Source organism: Ooceraea biroi, chromosome 10, assembly GCF_003672135.1.
Source record: "Ooceraea biroi isolate clonal line C1 chromosome 10, Obir_v5.4, whole genome shotgun sequence".
NCBI lineage: Eukaryota > Metazoa > Arthropoda > Insecta > Hymenoptera > Formicidae > Ooceraea > Ooceraea biroi.
Window position 1 is genome coordinate 2,439,459 of NC_039515.1, and position 18,326 is coordinate 2,457,784.

The 18,326-nt window shown below is 41.2% G+C and overlaps 1 protein-coding gene across 7 annotated transcripts; it reads left to right on the forward strand.

The window, feature by feature from the left end:
• The first annotated feature begins 17 nt into the window (after positions 1-17).
• LOC105278413 (calcium-binding mitochondrial carrier protein Aralar1) lies at positions 18-16,423 on the forward strand. Of its 7 annotated transcripts, none has more exons than XM_011337477.3 (18): positions 18-368; positions 9,313-9,369; positions 9,547-9,689; positions 9,867-9,982; positions 10,054-10,193; positions 10,610-10,756; positions 10,889-11,030; positions 11,283-11,376; positions 11,822-11,857; positions 12,248-12,338; positions 12,463-12,538; positions 12,749-12,867; positions 12,943-13,113; positions 13,192-13,332; positions 13,459-13,653; positions 13,748-13,850; positions 15,061-15,145; positions 15,297-16,423. In XM_011337477.3, exons 1-18 carry the CDS (start codon positions 327-329, stop codon positions 15,466-15,468), a joined length of 2,070 nt encoding a protein of 689 aa, XP_011335779.1. In that variant the 5' UTR covers positions 18-326; the 3' UTR covers positions 15,469-16,423. The 7 variants fall into 7 exon arrangements, with proteins under 7 accessions (XP_011335779.1, XP_011335784.1, XP_019886853.1 ...); XM_011337482.3 differs by having other exon boundaries at positions 15,068-15,145; XM_020031294.2 differs by having other exon boundaries at positions 19-368; positions 15,055-15,145.
• The last annotated feature ends 1,903 nt before the right edge of the window (positions 16,424-18,326 follow it).

An 18,326-nucleotide genomic window follows, 5' to 3' on the forward strand; every position in this document is an offset into this window, starting at 1 on the left:
TCCGTAGTAGCGCGTCAGCTTCCGTTCCGCGCAGTGTTTTCAAAGGCCAGTTCGAGCGCGGTCCGTTGACGGATTGATGGTTCCGTGGATCACGGCGCGTTGGCCGCGTGCGATTGTCGTCGTCCTCCTCATCCCCTTTCCCGGAAGTGCCTGCCGTACGTGTGGGTGCGTGCGTGCGTGAGTGTGTCAGGAGGGAGAGGAGCAGCGTCGACCGAACGAGAATCGCCTGGCGGCGCGCCTTCTCCGGTCTCCCGGTCCGATTTCGCCGCTGAGGACGCAGATCATCGCTCGCGACGGAGAGGTTCGAGGTAAACTTCCTCCTGGGAATGTTGAAGGACTCGCTTGTCGTTCGAGCGTCCTGCCAAGAGGTGGGTAAGTCTGGTTAATAATCTTCTGCATTACGCGCGCGCGCGCGTGTACGTACATACGTGAATATGCGTGTGGCGTGCGCCGACGACACCGCGTCGTCGGCGCGCCGCCCTCGGACGCGCCGAGGAGCGTCGAGGGGTGGCTTCGTCGCGGGATGGTTCGAGGAACCGAAAGGAGGTTACGAAATTCGAGAATCTCGGATTTTCATTGCTCTTTCGTGTAGAAAGTTGCGCCTTTTTCCGGCAATTTGTATTTTGCTTGTTCTTTTTTCTCTGCTTTTTTTTTCATGTTCAAAGCGAGTGAAGTATACACTGAAGGGTTGCTTTAAATATAAAGCGCGAGGAATTTCGATTGGAAACGAATAGACGTCGTAATCGCGATGATCTCTTTCTGTTGTAGTTCGTATGATACATGCTTTCGTGTTATGTGTTCGCTTTTTCTGTACGCTCCGTTTTCTTTCCGGTACGATATTCCCTTCTGGCACTCGAAGGAATCTCGGAGCCAAGCGTACCGACCGTAGTTGACTTTGGACGACTCGCAGAACGCTGCCATTTCTCAGTTTGAATTTGAATTTCAACTTGAATATCGAACTTTGCATTTCTATTTTGAAATTAGTTCATATCTGGCTGAATGAGCGCGGAATGAACCCCTCTTCGTTTCCCTAGCAATTATATGAAAAGATCTTAGCATGAAGGCGACATCAAAAAAGGTGCTACTTTTGCTAGCCAATTTTTGCCATAAATGTTTGCCAATTTTTTCACATTTGCCGTTTAAATCTCTTCAATAATCTCTTTTCAATATTTGACACATTTCCTCAAAGGTCTTCTCTATATTTCCATCTTTCTTTCATTCTTCTTCCTTTTATCATATCGATATGACAAAGGAAAGCGAGAAGCGCGAGAATCGAACGAGAACGAGAATCTTTTCTACTTTCCATTTCGGCAAGCGCAAATTCGCGGTTTTCGACGTGGTTGTCATTCGCGTGACGTGGTTGTCATTCGCTACCCGGCAATCTTACAATTAATAGCAAGGAGGCAGGGAATGGCCAAATGACATCTGCATCGTGCCGGGGCAAACGGCGGTGCGAATATCGATCCTGTAGTCTCTCCGACCGCGAGGCCGGCTTGCTTTCGAGGTCACCAGGACTGACAGCCCGCAACCCTCACTCTCGATCTCATTAATCCCTTTTGACTGTGCGTTGCATGGTCGTGCCAGTGGTCGTGCACGTATATCCGACCGCATTCAAATATGATATCCCGACGTCCTTGTGTCTCAACCTGACTGGCTCAAAGACGAGATGGCTGGTCTATTGAGACTTCTATTTTGCGTCAATGCGATCGCATCTATTGGAACAGAACTTTAAGGAAATCGGAAACCGTTACACGCAAATTTTCAGATTTTATTGGAAAAATGCGCATGCTTGGCAGTTTTGCTATAGTTATTCGAAATATCATAAAGGGACATTACAGTCCCATCGCTTGGCAGTGTTACATGAAAACTCTTAAGCACTTCTGAATATCGGATTGCTAATTAAATTCGACTGTTGAAGCAAAATTTGAATGAATGATTGTCTTAATTTAATGATAATTTATCTATTGTATAGACGAATTCAATGTAGATCAATTTGATTACCGTTCCAGGAATAAGAGATCGAAGTTAAATGAGGAGGTCAAACGATTTTAGCATAAGTTTAAGCATGTCTTCTTATGAAGTCCTTTGTTATATTTGGTTTGTATTGATTATAACAAACGGGTTGTCATAGAATGTTCAAGGCTGTTTGTGAAGGAATCAATATAATAGAAACGTCTTATCACGATTCTTAAGAAGATATCAAATCAAAACTAATAGGAAGGATTTTATCTCAATTTTTACTTCGATTTATATTGTATTTTTAATACAATATAAATTTAGACAATGAAGACTAAAAATATTATCTTCGTGAGATGAAATGTATGATATAATTGCAATTACGAGCAATTATAATTGTACATTTCATATAAATATGGCATACGTAGAACAACATACTGAAAAATGAATTATGCGCATTGGTTGGTGACCAGTCGTCGTGAGAAGAATTTTGGTGCACGAGTTATGCATACAACGCGAAGATCGTACGCAATGTGACGTATTATTAGAACTATTAGTTTGAATTCGCGACGCTATATGCTATTTTGACCCATTTACCGCGCAGTTCTCGTATGTTAAACGGATTTCATATTTTACAATGGAATTATACACGTACGTAATTATATTTCTTTTGCATTGAAATTTTGAATGAGAAAAGAAATCAAAATCTCAAATCAACTGCTTAATTAAATTAATTATTACTTAATTAAATTTCAATTTATTTTTAATATCGATATAAAGTTGATTGACGAAGATTTACCGAAACAAAACTCGCTCTTTAATCGCGCGAAACTTTTTATCTTAATTGTACTTAAAAGACTATATATTAAAGTCTCACGTTATCCACAGGGAATATCGCTAATTACATGATAAGGACGATTCTTTTGTTTGTCCATCTCACATGGAATGTTGAAGGGATATTGGACTTGGTTAGATACAAGCGAACAATCGTGTAATGTGATTCTCGCGTATGTTTTTTATTTATTGTCGTCATACGAGTACGTGCAAGGTTACATTTCATACGATATTATAAGAATCCGGGACTCGATAATAACCACGCGAAGTATTTCGTTATCGCGTCGAGGTGATTATACAGTATTATTGAATGCCTTTCATTTTTTTATACGATGAATCAAGCATCTCACATTGTGATTATTGATTTTCTCGGATTATTAAGCGATTAAGTGGCCAAAATAGATTGAAACGTCGTTATACTTGCACCTTCGTAAGAAATGCAATATAATCAATACTGAAAGAAGATCGTATGCTCTCATACGCTTGCTGAAAACTTTATCGAAAGCTACACGGTTTTACAAAGAAAATTTCGTGCTTTCATAACGTAATCGGATACTCCACATGTTCTTATTAATGAATATGCCATTTGCTTAGTTTCTCTTATCTGCGTCATACTATTTATAATGCAGCTATGAGGACCCCTGCAGAGCTCTTATCAGGTGACCTCGATTTTGAAACGAGGCAGACTTAAATCTTATCACAATTTACGAAAGTCAAAGACGCACGGAGGCGTAATCGTTTTATGGGAAAATAACGGACAAACAACGTAACAAACAATGGTGGGATTAATTGCGGTTTCTTGTCTCATTTTATATTGTACATAGTCTCTTACTTTTCACAACGTGATGAATTAGTCGTGAAATCTCTAAAATCGATAAATTTTGGAGCTTCTCACGCTCGGAGTTTTAATAATTTTTTAAAAATATTTTGGAAAGGTAAGACTAATTTTACAGAAATCGCTAACTACTCAAACATTATTAATTAAGAGATTGTGGATCCTTTTTTTCTACAATATATATTTATTCATAGAGCAATGTATCATCTATGTATTAATTTGATATTGATCTGGAAATTGATTTAGAAATATGTAGATATTTTTGTTCTACTTGATTCTACTTGGCGTGATGATTGAAACCATGTTGAACCCAAAATTATGTAACTTATTGCATACTTTAGAATTTTAGTGGGACACTATGTAAACCCGAAATACTCACGCTCGCGATATTCAAGACGTTCTAATTTCGAGCCGTCTATTAATTCCCAAATTACATTGCGTAAGTTGTGTGCGCGGACAAGAATCTTTATTCATTAATTAAATGTGCTTCGCGAGTACATCGGTCATGCGCGATGACGATATATGTTTCAATGTATCTAATTAGCTCTCAAGGTGGAACGTATGCGGTGCATACGTAATTATCACAAAAACAATTTTATGCATGATGATAGTACGTAATCACGAGCCAACTGATTTTTGCAGACCATCCTCGCTTTACAGCGACGATTACAACAATACAGGCAAATAGATAAAATTGGAATTTCGCTATTGCGGTTCGTTCCACGTTACCCGATAACGTAATTGACACACACTGCACGCGCCAAACTCCTCGTCATCGAGAATCCACGAGTTGCGTGTTCCACGTTCAGTCGCGCAGAAAATGATCGCTCAAATCGTTCGCAGCGAAAAAAATCAGTACACGCGGCCATCAGTGCACCAGACTTCATCAGATCGACTTCATCGATTGCCCAACACGAGCACCTCCTCGCTCCTCCGTGTCTACCAGTCTACCTACCAACGTGTCTACCACCTCCGAGCGGATCCGTGCACCACCTCCGGTTGAACCGCGGCGGCCGGGCTGTGGCTTATATCTGATCTTCCTGTAACGCAGTTTTGCGGTCATTTAAGCAGGTCGGGGACCCTGCGTGCGACGACGACGTGCCGTGGAACCACTTCTCCTCGTTCCCGACCTGCACCAGTTGCACCTCGGTGGCGAGTCGAGCCGCATTCGACGCGTCAGTGAGATCCGGACGGTGCTCGAGGTAACCCGGCTGATGGGAGAATAATCGTTCCTTCCGTTCATCGTGCGTCACGGTCTCTCGATTTCCGCAGCCGACCGCAGCAATCCCTTCGACCCTGAGTCGACTTTGCTCGCCGTTGCTGCTCGTTTTTGCGATTCTTCCTCGATGCACGCGCGGTTGCAAACTCCTTGGGACTGATCGGCAAACGTGCTCAAGACAGCCGTGTTTTTGTTCTCGCATCGGCCTGCTCGACGACAAGAGTCGTGCACGAGTTGCTGTGGGATTCAATCGAGAAACGCTCCAGCAACGGCGATTTTATAATTTTCACATATGTTATTACTTAAGCAAAGTATAGACGCATATGTTGAGCAAAGTAGCGTCGCTACGCTAATCCTCATTGTTGTTATCTCTGTTTTTGAGTTCGGCTTTGTTTCGAAAATGACCTTTTTCTTTCATCCTCGAGAACGTTATCTGAATTTCAAACGTTGATCCCCCGAAAATCTATTTATCTTTGATGTGCGCACAACGGTGCTTTCAAGTCACGGCTTCAGCTTCAGTTGCGTCTGAAAGGTGATCACAAGCGGATTGAAACGCTGCCGTGCGGACTGACCAGCGTTCATCGAGGCAATTGTCATAGAGTTCGTCAAAGCAATTGTCATTTTCGCCTACACTCACGCGTTCGAGCTCCGGAAGGCACTCCTCATTGCGATTTAACAGCAGAGAGCGTTTTCCGCTTCCCTAGCTCGTTTACGGTAAAAACGCGTTCGAGACGTCAGTTTAGAGCCTACGACATTTAACGACTGATCGGAGACCAGATATAAAGAATATCGAGTGCATTCGTAATTTACGGAAACATTCGCGTTCCTTGATAATAAACAGCGTGACTCACAAGCGATTAATAGCAGAAGCGTTCTTGTGCGTGACGCATTCAAGTTACACATGCATAAGTGTGTCTCATTGAGTAGTTAAATAAAATTAATCAGCTTGGCATCGATGTACGTGTGCCAAGAAGAAGCGGCTATGGTCACGGTTTCTCATGATCTATGATTACAGTAATTATTGGTAATTGTAGTAATTACGGCGCGATATACGCGATCGGCAAGAAATCTGCGCGAAAATACCGGCTTCTGATGACGGAAACACGATTTTTCCATCGCAGCGAAGTAGACGTCGCTCGGTGCTCGAAGAGAGTGTTCTCGGAGGGACAATGATCCGAATATGTTCACGTGAACGGCAGAGAGGATGATGCAGAAGAGGAACGGCGAACCCGATGAGGTCAGCGTGCATTTTCATAATCTGATTGAAGTGATTCGATTGGCGTGTCAAACTGACATCCGTCGAGAAAGAAAGACGGCGCGTCGTATAATGGTTTATTCGATTAACACGATTGAGGCGTTCGAGTGCAAACTTATTAAGTTGGAATTGAACGGACAACAAATTGCGTTCGGCCTCTTCATGTGAAAGTTAATCTTGAGCTTCCTTGCGGGTTATTCTCGAATACGCACCCGCGTTTTGATTTTGATTTGTTGCTTATCTTTAATACAAAATTTCCTACAAGATAGTAATATTAATTTTAATTAATAATGTTAGTCAATTAATTCCCTGCGAAGTTTGAGTTATTTATTTTCTTCTGAATTTTCTGAATATTTTTGTTTCTAACAGAAAAATGAATTTTGCAGAATTTTATGTAACATTTTGCATTTGAATGCGATAGTGTCATTCATTACGATTAATTACGAGAAATGTGTCAATCGGAGGTAACCCGAATTAATGATCTATTAATCTGTACATTGCCTAATGCGCTTTCTGTGATGCCTTACAGTGCAGCAAATCCTTTTCGTCAATCACGAGACCTCGTCCCTTTGGAACAAACAATTTCTTCCCGAGACGCATTTCCAATGTCATCGAAAGAAACGGAGATATTTTGCATAGATAGACGACAGGGAGAGAGTAGATAAGCACGTGGAGAGAGAAGAGCTTCATTCTTCCACTGATAACGCATATATTATAACATATTTAAACGCACTTAAGCCCGCATAAAGTCGTTGATCGTTGATCGCATGGAGATAACGCATCGTTACGACACTTCGGATTGGAATCGGAGGAAATAAGGCATTACGATTACAAAGAGCGCGGAGGAAGAGAGGAGACGATGGAAGAGGAAGAGGAGAGAGCAGATGAGAGGAGAGGAGAGCGAAAGCTCAGGCCGGGACAGGAGAGAGGAGCGACGAGCAACGAGCGCGGGAGCAAAACAAGAGAGACGAAATTAACCGACACGAGGAGGGGATAGAGAGAGATACTGAGGTCTCGTCTCTCCCGTATCAGCACCTAACATTCAGTCTCCTCGTGACGTTCGCGTGTTTGATCGTGCCGCTCGGTGTGTTATCAGACACCGTGCTCTCTCTTTCTCTCTCTCTCTCTCTCTCTTTCTCTTTTTTCCCTTTCTCGTTTGTCTGTCCATCTGTCTGTCGGCCCGTCCATTCTGCACGGCACACGTGCATCGTGTACATTTGCGCGGGAAACTCCTGTGGGACAGGTCAGTCGTGTCAGTTGATTGCGCGAGAGTTTCCTCGCCGTGAAACGTGTAACGTCGCCCGATGTCATCGCCCCTGGTCGATCGCGATCGATAACGAAGAACTGGGAATTTTTTGGTGTAACTCAGCAGTAGCAGCAGGAGCAGGAACATCAGCATCAGCATGCCGAACACGAGAGTACGTGCGTCTGCGCCACGAAGAGCGCATTTCCTTGCCTGTTGCCGCGATAGGCGTGACCTCCAACGTTAAAGCATCTTACACAACGGCGCTGAATCGTGCACGAGGCGAGGAAGGCGCTCGTTTCCGCACGCATAATTTTATCACATCGCATTTGTATCACGCGCGCCGTGTACGGATTTCTTTAGCATTGCGTTAACGTTTTAGGGTGTTTTGCTTGATCTCTGAAATATCTCCGTTTACTATTAATGAAAGTGGGAAATGTAAGGAAGAAATTATTTAATTTCAAATAGCACGAGGTTGTCGTAATCTCGTTAAAATTGTTCTTCCCGCGATTTGAGAATATTATCTTGAACGTATGATATTCATTTCAATGGTCATGGAAGTTGAACACGATGGGAACGTGTTGACGTGTTGATTTTTGTTATATATGTATGTATGTATATAATAAGCTCTTGGCATCCGAAATTAGTCTCTATATCTCAGCCTCTGCCTGTAAAACTCGCTTTTTCCACGTTCCGGAAATCCACTTATTCTCTGATAAACTTGCATTGAGTAGTTGATATATGTGCACTGCCAAACTGATTTAGCTAATTTAGCTGATTGTCCGTTCACGCCAATTGGTTTATTAAGATTTAACATAACATGTCATAATCATGTTCAAAAAGTATTTGCAGGTGAAGATTGTCCGTTATGTTTTTTATCATCATTAACCAGTCATTATCTTGTCATTATCACAATTGTTTGCGGACGTTTCGTGCTCGCGCCCTCGCGGTCGCAGCCGGCGCTCTGGTGATTACTATGGTGATGTAACTCATTTGACCATGTCGCACGCCGGTCGCACGTTTGTAAGAACGTGCTGAAAATCTATCGCGGAACCGCGAACGTCACCCGAGATCGTTTCGTAGTTTCCTTTCTTGAGCAGCTGGGATGTATCCCAAACGCGCTGACAAATGTGACGAGAAAATTCGCAGGTGTGTAGCAACCTTTACACCCACCTTGACAAGCCGGATAAGCCTCTTTTCTTCGCTGACAGCGTTACGGTGAACACATTTCGATTTTCTCTCCCCGTGCAAGTTTTCCATATGCTCGCACCAGGTTGAGGGAGCAACTCTGTGTTACACATGTGGTTGGTGTTCGCACCTCCCACTCGTTTCGCAGTGATCCATGATCACAAAGCTGTGATCAGGAAGCTCGGGCTAGGAAGCAAGCTGAGGTCTTGATTTTTTTATTATTAATAAATGCCTGTGTTATTAATTGTCGGCGCACGAAGCGGGGTTGGGAAGTTTCACAACGATATTTTCACCGTGTAAATTTCTTCTCGGATGAATATGTAAATGTGTACCATATTATTTTTTTATATGCTCTTGAGATATTTAAACAGAAACAACGTTTAAACAGGAACAATGTCGTATCGCTCTTTAACATTAAAAATCTGTGAATCAGGCAGACTAACTTTACAAATCATTGTTAATTCTTTAAAAAAGGATTCTTTTGCTTAATTTACGGGTTAAAAAAATCAATGAATAAAAGATGATTGTAATGTTAGTTCTGTCAATATGATTTCGATATGTATCTAGGTGTAACAAATTAATGAACAGTTCTTAATTTGCAATACTTCCAAATTCTGTTTTATTAAGGTCTTGTAAATCATAACTTTTTCAAATTAAAGGCTCAAATTTTTAAGACTCTTTTAAGTAACTTTATTTTAATATTTCATATTTGTGAGATTTATGAGAAGCAATCATAAAATTTACTTAGAGTGTCACTCAGTTTTTATTGTGTCATGTTTTAGGGTTCTGGGTATCTAAAGCGTGCAAATACTGAACGCCTCCATGAAATTTTTAATCAGGTAAGCGAAAATAGATGAAATTTATGTTTTAATGATTTATTAATATAATAAACCGTACCAATTTATATTTTAATTATTTATTATCAGTAGTCATAATTATAAATGTTATATGCTAATATACTAACGTTTAGATAAGTGTTGGATGATAATTGAGCATTTTTTCACAAAACTTTACAGTACGCCACGCAAGAGAAAAATGGCGAGAGGTTCATGACCGCATCTGACTTCGTACGGAGTTACCTTGGCCTTTACACAGATGCCGACTACAATCCCGATTCTGTCAATTTACTTGCCGGTATCGTTGATACTAGCAAAGATGGGTAAGTCACGCATTAAATTCATCATTCAAAAGAGACATATGTGTCAAAATATTTATTCTGTGATTAAAATTCGTAAGAAACATACTTTATATGTTAATTATATTAATTTCTGTAGATTGAAAAACGTCTTATGAGTGAGTATTATATAACTGAACTCTTAATTTTGTTTCGTTTCAGACTCATATCGTTCGCCGAATTTCAAGCGTTCGAAGGCCTGCTCTGTGTGCCAGACGCTCTGTACAGGACAGCTTTCCAGCTGTTTGACACTAATGGAAATGGAATGGTTGCATTTGGTAAGTTTTGCTACTGTCGTTCCTCTTTGAAAAGAAAGTGCGCGCGCTTTATATCAACTTGTACTTTCTAGACGAGTTCGTTGAGGTGATGCAGAAGACCGAACTACATCAGAAGATGCCTTTTAATATGGAAAGTAGCTTTATCAAGCTTTACTTCGGAAAGGACAAGAAGAGGCTGATTAGCTACGCCGAGTTCAGTCAGTTTTTGCACGTGAGTCTTTCGTACCATTGCATTGCGTCTGATTGCGGATTCGCTTGTTACTCTTGCCAAGGAAACGAGCCATCTGTGACGTAACAAGTACGGCGATTATGAAATACGCGTATATCGCTATACGGTCTGCTTCATTTTTCATCGTAACTTTATGATACACAACTCGACTATCTCGAAAAATTGCGAGATAACGTCTCTTATCTCGAAACTTTTTAAATATTTTACTAAACTGAGCTGTGCACATATAATGGTTGGAAATTTAATATACATGTCAGACCACACATATAAAATAGCAATACATATTTAAAAGTAAACGCACAATTATTATATTATATATTAGATTTTTAAATATTTATAAAAATAATATCTGCAATATATAAAAATAGATAAGTGAGACTTAAAATGTTTGTTTCTAGGATTTTCACGAAGAATATGCAACGGAAGCCTTCAAAAAATTCGACAAGGATAGCGCAGGTTTCATTTCGGCATTAGACTTCAAAGACATCATGCTCAGTATTAAAAGTCATCTGCTTACTAAAGATGTAAAGGATAATTTAGTTGCTGTAAGTACTTCTTACAAATTGCAGTTCAATATTAATTTCAATTAATTAATTAGTATAATATTCAAAACGTTGAAACGTTAAAAAATCTGATCCATAGTTTGGCATATAAAATTTTATTTTTAATTATTACAGGCAGTTGGTGCCAGTCAAAGCGGTCGAAAAGTCAGTTTTCCATACTTCATGGCGTTCAACTCTCTTCTGAATAACATGGAACTTATCAAGCGTATCTATCTGAATGCAACCAATGGTCACAGATATCAAGAAGTCACCAAAGGTAATCTTAAAGAAAAACACAGAGATAACAAATATTAATTTATCGATTAGACAGTTTCCTCTTCCTCTTTTCTTCTTTCTTTCTTTCTTTCTTTCTCTTGTCAATGTAAGAACATTATAATGTAACAGTTTTCTATTTCAATGCTTAAAATAAATTTATAGAATCAATTTTTATAGAGTCACTAAATGTTTTTATTCATTTCATTCACGTTATTCAATCCTCTTTTACTGAACGGAGCAATTTCTTTTGCAGAGGAATTTCTCTATTCTGCACAAATGATGTCCCAGATAACCCCGTTGGAGGTAGACATCCTGTTTCACCTTTGCGACTTGCTTCATCAAACTGGGTGAGTAGTCTCAATTTGGACGTTGAAATGTGCACTTCTTGTTGGTTGATCGGGGGCTACGGATCGCGCGGAACAGGCGGATCGCTGCGAGGGCTGCGTCGAAAAGTTCCGATGTCGCTAATTAAAGAGCGATTCGCCTCCACGCGCCCTATAATCTCGATCGATCCGACAAGTACGAGGGGAGAGCGAGTCACGTAACGCTGCTGTTGCACCAGCAAGCACATCGTCATCATCCAAATGTCACGTGTGTCTCGTTACCGGGAACGAGGACCCGGCGACTACACCTACTATCGAAGCGAATCACTCCTCTAATCACCCTCCATGCCCACAGCGCTTAAACTTAACACTCACTACTCTCCAAGAACACATATCCGAGCAACGTTCAGGCGAATACCTCCCATAAACTTGAAAACGTTTGTTTACGTGTTTACGCTGCCTGGATCAGACCTACGGAAGATGACGAGCGAGATTCGCGGCTTGGGTGCGTCTTTGTACTACAGACTAATCACGTGTCACATAATACGCGCATATCTCTCTACGACACCGTTTGCTCTCATCCACTTCTCCTCAGCGTTCCTCCTATCTCAGGACGGTGGTATAAGCGCAAATATTTGCACGCCGCGGACACACGCTAACGATCCCATTTACTTTTTTTCCCGCCGGTTAAGACGGTCTAAGGACACGCGACGTGGATCATATCGGCAGGGCTCTCCTGTAATCCTTAGTATTCTAACAGTACCATCGATGCCGATTCATCAATGTTTCTTTTTTTTTTCTTTAATGATTGTACTTGTATTTTTCTCTTTAACGCTTCGCGGATTAACGACACTTGCGATCCACGTAGCTGAGCTTGCGTTCCCTTGTATTCCAGGAAGATTGTGTACAATGATCTCGTGGCAATTACACCCGAGCAGTATTTCAAGCAGATTACAAAGCGCGTCGCCGAGATTAAAGCGGTGTCGGTAAGTGTAATAATAGGGGGAAGAGAATCCTGGTAATTCAGTACGTTAATTAAACGTACGTCTCAAAGTTGGTGTAACGACGTGTTAGATAAATAATCTAATGTCGAGCACTGTTGCTTCACAGAGTCCGGATGAGCGTGGCGTTATTGTACAAATTCTTGAGAGTGGTTATCGGTTTGTTCTTGGTTCCATTGGTGGAGGTACGTATGACAAAATTCCTTTTTTTTATTTATTTTTGAGAACTATCCTTTTCTCTCTCTTTATATTTTAGTAATTTGGTAATATAAATTTGTTACCAAAATATAAAGTTTAAATATTTATTTAATATTATTAGAACTGTTAATTGATGATAAATAGCCGTCGTCAATTGCATTGATACGTTAGGGAACTAAAACGACGTGTCGTTACAGCTGTTGGTGCTACGGCTGTGTATCCTATCGACTTGGTGAAGACCAGGATGCAGAATCAGAGGACCGGATCCTTCATAGGCGAGTTAATGTACAGAAACAGCATTGATTGCTTGCAGAAGGTTGGAATCGAAAAGTCTCGTCGTGCAACACTCTCTGCATTGTTAATCATGAAGCTGGTATTTTGTGTTTGACAGGTGATCCGGCACGAAGGCTTCTTCGGTCTTTATCGAGGTCTGATGCCTCAGCTGATGGGAGTAGCCCCGGAGAAAGCTATCAAGCTTACGGTTAACGATTTCGTCCGGGACAAATTCATGGATAAGAATGGAAATCTACCGATGTACGGAGAAATTATGTCCGGCGCCTGTGTAAGTATTTTATATTTATCCACCCCTGACGAGCTTATTGATTAGTTAATGTAAATGCTTCGATATATTTTTTCATAGGCTGGGGCGTCGCAAGTCATATTTACGAATCCGTTGGAGATCGTGAAGATTCGGCTACAGGTAGCCGGCGAGATCGCGGGGGGCTCAAAAGTCAGAGCGTGGGCTGTCGTTAAGGAGCTGGGTCTTTTCGGATTGTATAAAGTGCGTAATAATATGATCTCTCTTTCTCTCTCTCTCTCTCTCTCATCCTTGATCGTCATTGTTGGCTATCATCTTCCCATCTGTCATCCGCAAGCCTTGCTGACGACAATTACAATCTCTTTGTAGGGCGCAAGGGCGTGTTTCCTACGGGACGTACCGTTCAGCGCGATATACTTTCCTATGTACGCACATACGAAAGCGCGGTTGGCCGACGAAGGGGGCTACAACACGCCGCTGTCGCTCCTCGTTTCTGGCGCGATTGCCGGCGTGCCCGCAGCGGCGCTTGTCACTCCTGCGGACGTGATAAAAACGAGATTACAGGTGCGTCCCTCGCTGATATTCCGAGTTTATCCGATTAGTCAGTCTGGTAACTACGTTACGAAAGTTTTACAACTCTGCTATAACATCGTTCCAGGTTGTAGCTAGGGAAGGCCAAACCACGTACACTGGACTGCTGGACTGTGCGAAGAAAATTTACAGGGAGGAAGGCGCGAGGGCATTCTGGAAGGGCGCAACAGGTATATCGTTTTGCTATGTACCTCCTACAAATAAAGTCTCTTTGAGATTTAATTATGAGTATCATATCTGCATTTTAAGCAATGCATTGTACGGGATAAAGACGTTGAGAGATCGAAACCCTAATATTGTCACGTCATGTATTAGTAGGATGGCTGTCGCGAAGGAACTAAATAACATAAAGGAATAAACGAAAAATAAATTTTTTAATCTTTTTTTCATCGGAATTTGTTAATTTGTTAAGATCTTCTGCTTTAACCGTACATGTAATCATCTTTGTTCGTGACATAAGTAATTGCTTCAATCAGAATCCATTTACTCCCACAAAAAGGAGAGAGAAAATGAGATTCTTACATGGCCTTGTCATCTCAAAAGTATAGATAGTAATATATTTTGCTTTGGTCGATTGCATGCGCGGGGGATCATCCCTGCCGCATCCTTCGACTTTATCTCTTCCTCTTCAATATGACCTGGCGATTTACTTATCAGTAAGTACTTCTTCTCTTCGTCATCCTGTTGTCATCATGATTTTTGCCTCGTCTGTGTACTCATTCTCTTCGATCTACATCCAGTGCACTTATTCAGTTTGATCACTCGGAATGATCATCGAATGTAACGTGTCTCACGACATTATTATATTCATACTTATATTCATGTATATTTGCAGCTGTAACTGTGAGAATGCAAGTCAATAAATTACCAATTCTTCGGATTAGATTTAACATTATTGAACTTCTGCATTTTCGTATTTTTATCAAGATCGGTGGTAGCGCTAAGTTATTCATTTTCTTTTTAACAAAGAAATACAAAATTGGTTTCTTTTTATGAGAACATAATTTGATAATATACGAAAAGAAGAAGAAGATGTTTTTAATCATGTTACATTTTTATTGACTAGCATTTCCTCAACTTTGGCTAATATTCGTTCGCGGATGTTTAACTGCGCGCAATGTGCAAAAATAATTGCAATGATGTTAAAATAAATAAACGACGATTGAAATCATGTGATTATAATTTGTACATAATTGTTATATCATCTTCCATAATGTCCGTTTTGTCTTGCTCTGCCAAAAGAAAGTAGACAGCCATCATGCTAACGCGTTTGCCATTGGAATGTTCCAAATCTTTATTTGGACAAAGAATGAAGCTGTGCGTGCACACCTCAAAACGGTCTGTCCAATATCGCGTGCCTTTTTGTCTTTTCAGCTCGAGTGTTCAGATCGTCGCCTCAGTTCGGCGTCACCCTCTTCACGTACGAGTTACTGCAGAGGCTGTTCGTTGTCGATTTCGGAGGATCGTGAGTATTGAGTTTAATTATTTATCTTATCGATTTATATATCTCGTTAGCAATATATGTTATATATTTGTATCGATAATATCTCGATATACCGTTAGCAGATACTCGGGACCTGCTTTACATATTTGACAATGCCTGATGTTCTTTACAGTCGACCTAGCGGATCGGAGCAAAAGGTGCCTAGTACGGGGGTTGCGGACGAGATTCGATCAACGAATCCGGATCACATAGGCGGCTACCAGGTAGCTCTGCCGATCTTTACCGGTATAGAAACCAAGTTCGGCCTTTGCCTACCCAGGTTCCAGGCTATTACCGGAAAGTAACGGCCCCGTTAGCGGCTGCTAGAAAAACAAACAAGCTTGTAGCAACCAACCCCTGCCGTAAATACTATACGAGTTATTATCGGTCGCTCGTGGCAACCGTCGAGGTTGCGTGAAGCGAGTGAGGTGCGTGTGAGCTTCACGAACTGCAAATTGTGAGTCCGCAAAGCGACACGTCTCTCAGCAGAGAGAATCGGCTCGGCCAATCGATTCTCGAGTTGGGATACCGTCGTACAGATCACATGTGATATCGGAATAAGAGGGCAGGCATAGGCGAACAGAGAAGAAGAAGAAAAGAAGAACGGATCCATCAACACGTTTCACAACACGATTGCAGAGGATGTGGAGGACGTCGAGGAGAAGTACAAAAATCCGTCGTTGCGGAATCGCCCCAGGAAGAACGTTCATAATAGCTGAATCGATGCAATCAATTTATACGAGAAACAGAAACGAGGTGGCTATTTATTTTGATAATATATAGATATGTTATATCGAATCGAGATGCCATCCGTGTAAAATTATTTTATGAACAGAGAGGAAGAGAAAGAGAAAGAAAAAAAAAACATTTTATCGATGGTCCGTTGTTGCTTGAAGCGTTTCCGCCGATACGCAGAGCGTGACTAACCGAGTGCGTGTGCTCGTTAAACCACGATTAAATGCCAACGGACGTTTGAATGTAATTAGCAAGTTTTTAGCAAAGATTCATAATCCACGACGGCCCCGACGTGTACATACCAGATATATTTCTGTAGATTATCTTATTATACAAAATATCGAAACAAAAGTTAGGCCTTTATAATTAAATTAACCGTTCAGGTACAGCTGGTGGAGTAGAAGGTCAGTGAATCCGCCGTTAAATCGTCATTCAGATGTCGTGCAATTGATATGCAATCATTGGCCGAAAATAGTGCATCGTACGTGTCGTGCACGTGTACGTGTACGTAAATTGTTGTAAAAATAGAATGGAAAAAATAGAGTAAAGTTATTGTTGCAACAAAATCAGATGTAGATTTTAATAAATTATTATGTAGGAAATTAATCGAGATTTCTATTTGTGGGATGTTGGAATCTTTGTATTGGGACATGAACGTCCGTTTATGCGTACTATATATACTGCTCTATATACAGGGTGTCCGGTAACTCACGACTCAACGCTCGTGAGTGGATAAAGAGGACTGAACTGAGTGGAAAAGTCCTATACCATTTTGCAATTTTCACGATAGTTAACAAGTTATTAATTATTAAAAATCGTGCTATTAGTCCGGCCTACCGCCGAATGCAAACGTGCGGCGAGATGCGACCGCCTAGCGATCGCAGTGGCAATGGCTAGGCATGCCATTTGTAATAAACAACTTCTCGCGCCTAGCAACTTTGATCGCTAGGCGGTCGCATCTCGCCGCGCACTTGCATTCGGCGGTAGGCCGGACTAATACAGCGATTTTTAATAATTAATAACTCATTAACTATTGTGAAAATTGCAAAATGATATAGGACTTTTCCACTCAGTTCAGTCCGCTTTATCCACTCACGAGCGTTGAGTCGTGAGTTACCGGACACCCTGTATAGTATACATCGAGATCGAACGTTTTCTTCCCTGCGTGTATTTCGGGCCAATTTCGTTTGTCATCGTAATCTGAATTAAAACGGATTTACTGACGTTCGCGTATTCCAGTTCTACAATCGTGCGGGTGAATGGAGAAAGATAGAATTAATTACGCACATCCGGCAAACTCCGGCAAGCTTCTTCGACAGCGACGATTATCAAGAACGTCCATGAAAATCATCCATTTTTCTGTATTTAGTTATTTACTCTTCTTCTATTCGTTTCCCTTTTTATTGCGAAAATGTGTACTCGAAATCGATGGAGAGGATTTTACGGGACTCTGATCTGTAAAAGCGGACAATACAAGATTTGTTGAATGCACACGAACCTCTGTTGTACATCCACATTATCATATTGCGAAAACATGGATCTTGAGCGAATTGGGAATACAAGGTAACGAAAATAATCAGTTGTGTGCACACCGATGATGAATTGCTCGAATAACAATAATAAATAATAAACTTCTTTTCTAAATCGTTTGGAATTTGTGACGATACTTTTTTTTTAAGATAGGTCTAAGTTTAATTAACACTGTCCGAATGGACGTCAAAAACTACTACTAAAAAATACTACTAAATATTTCCAAGCCGGTTTTCTTCGAGATTCTGAAATACGTGTTTGAACGGAACAAAACTAATGAAATTTTTCACTCGCATTAACGTTGCTGAGAGTAAAGAGAAGTTTGTTACGTCTACACATAGACGTACTCGGAGCATTTTCGCAGGGTTGAGATTCTCAACAATTCTGCTTTACGATTGAGCGAATATCGACGCGCAACGATGAGCGTACGAACCAAGAGACACGTTGATATTGAACGGACCTCTTTTACATTTTGCTTCGCGACGTTGCACACAAGAGAGATCCACGAAACTTGGATCCCGACTGATCCGCGAACGAGTGAGTTGTGAATTCCAGTACTCGGGTATTTTTATAACATTTGTATTCGCGCGTAATGAGCATGAGGATTTTAAGGGATCTTGGAAGAAGGAGATCCGTCCCTATTCTCGTGCAAGAGAAACGCTTGTTGGATCACGATATGAATACGGTAATCTGCCGTTCGTAGGAAATCGTCCGTCTCTTCAATGACTCGCTTTACGAATTTAGCAATTTGGAGCTTCGCGAACTCTTAATCGCTTCTCCTACTCCCGTTTCGCTCCTCCTCCTCCTCCGATGCACTTTCTACGACACGTGAAATATATCTTTTCGAGTAATCGCGCACGCTATTGCACAAAAAAGCACTGCAAGCAGAGCCTTCTCT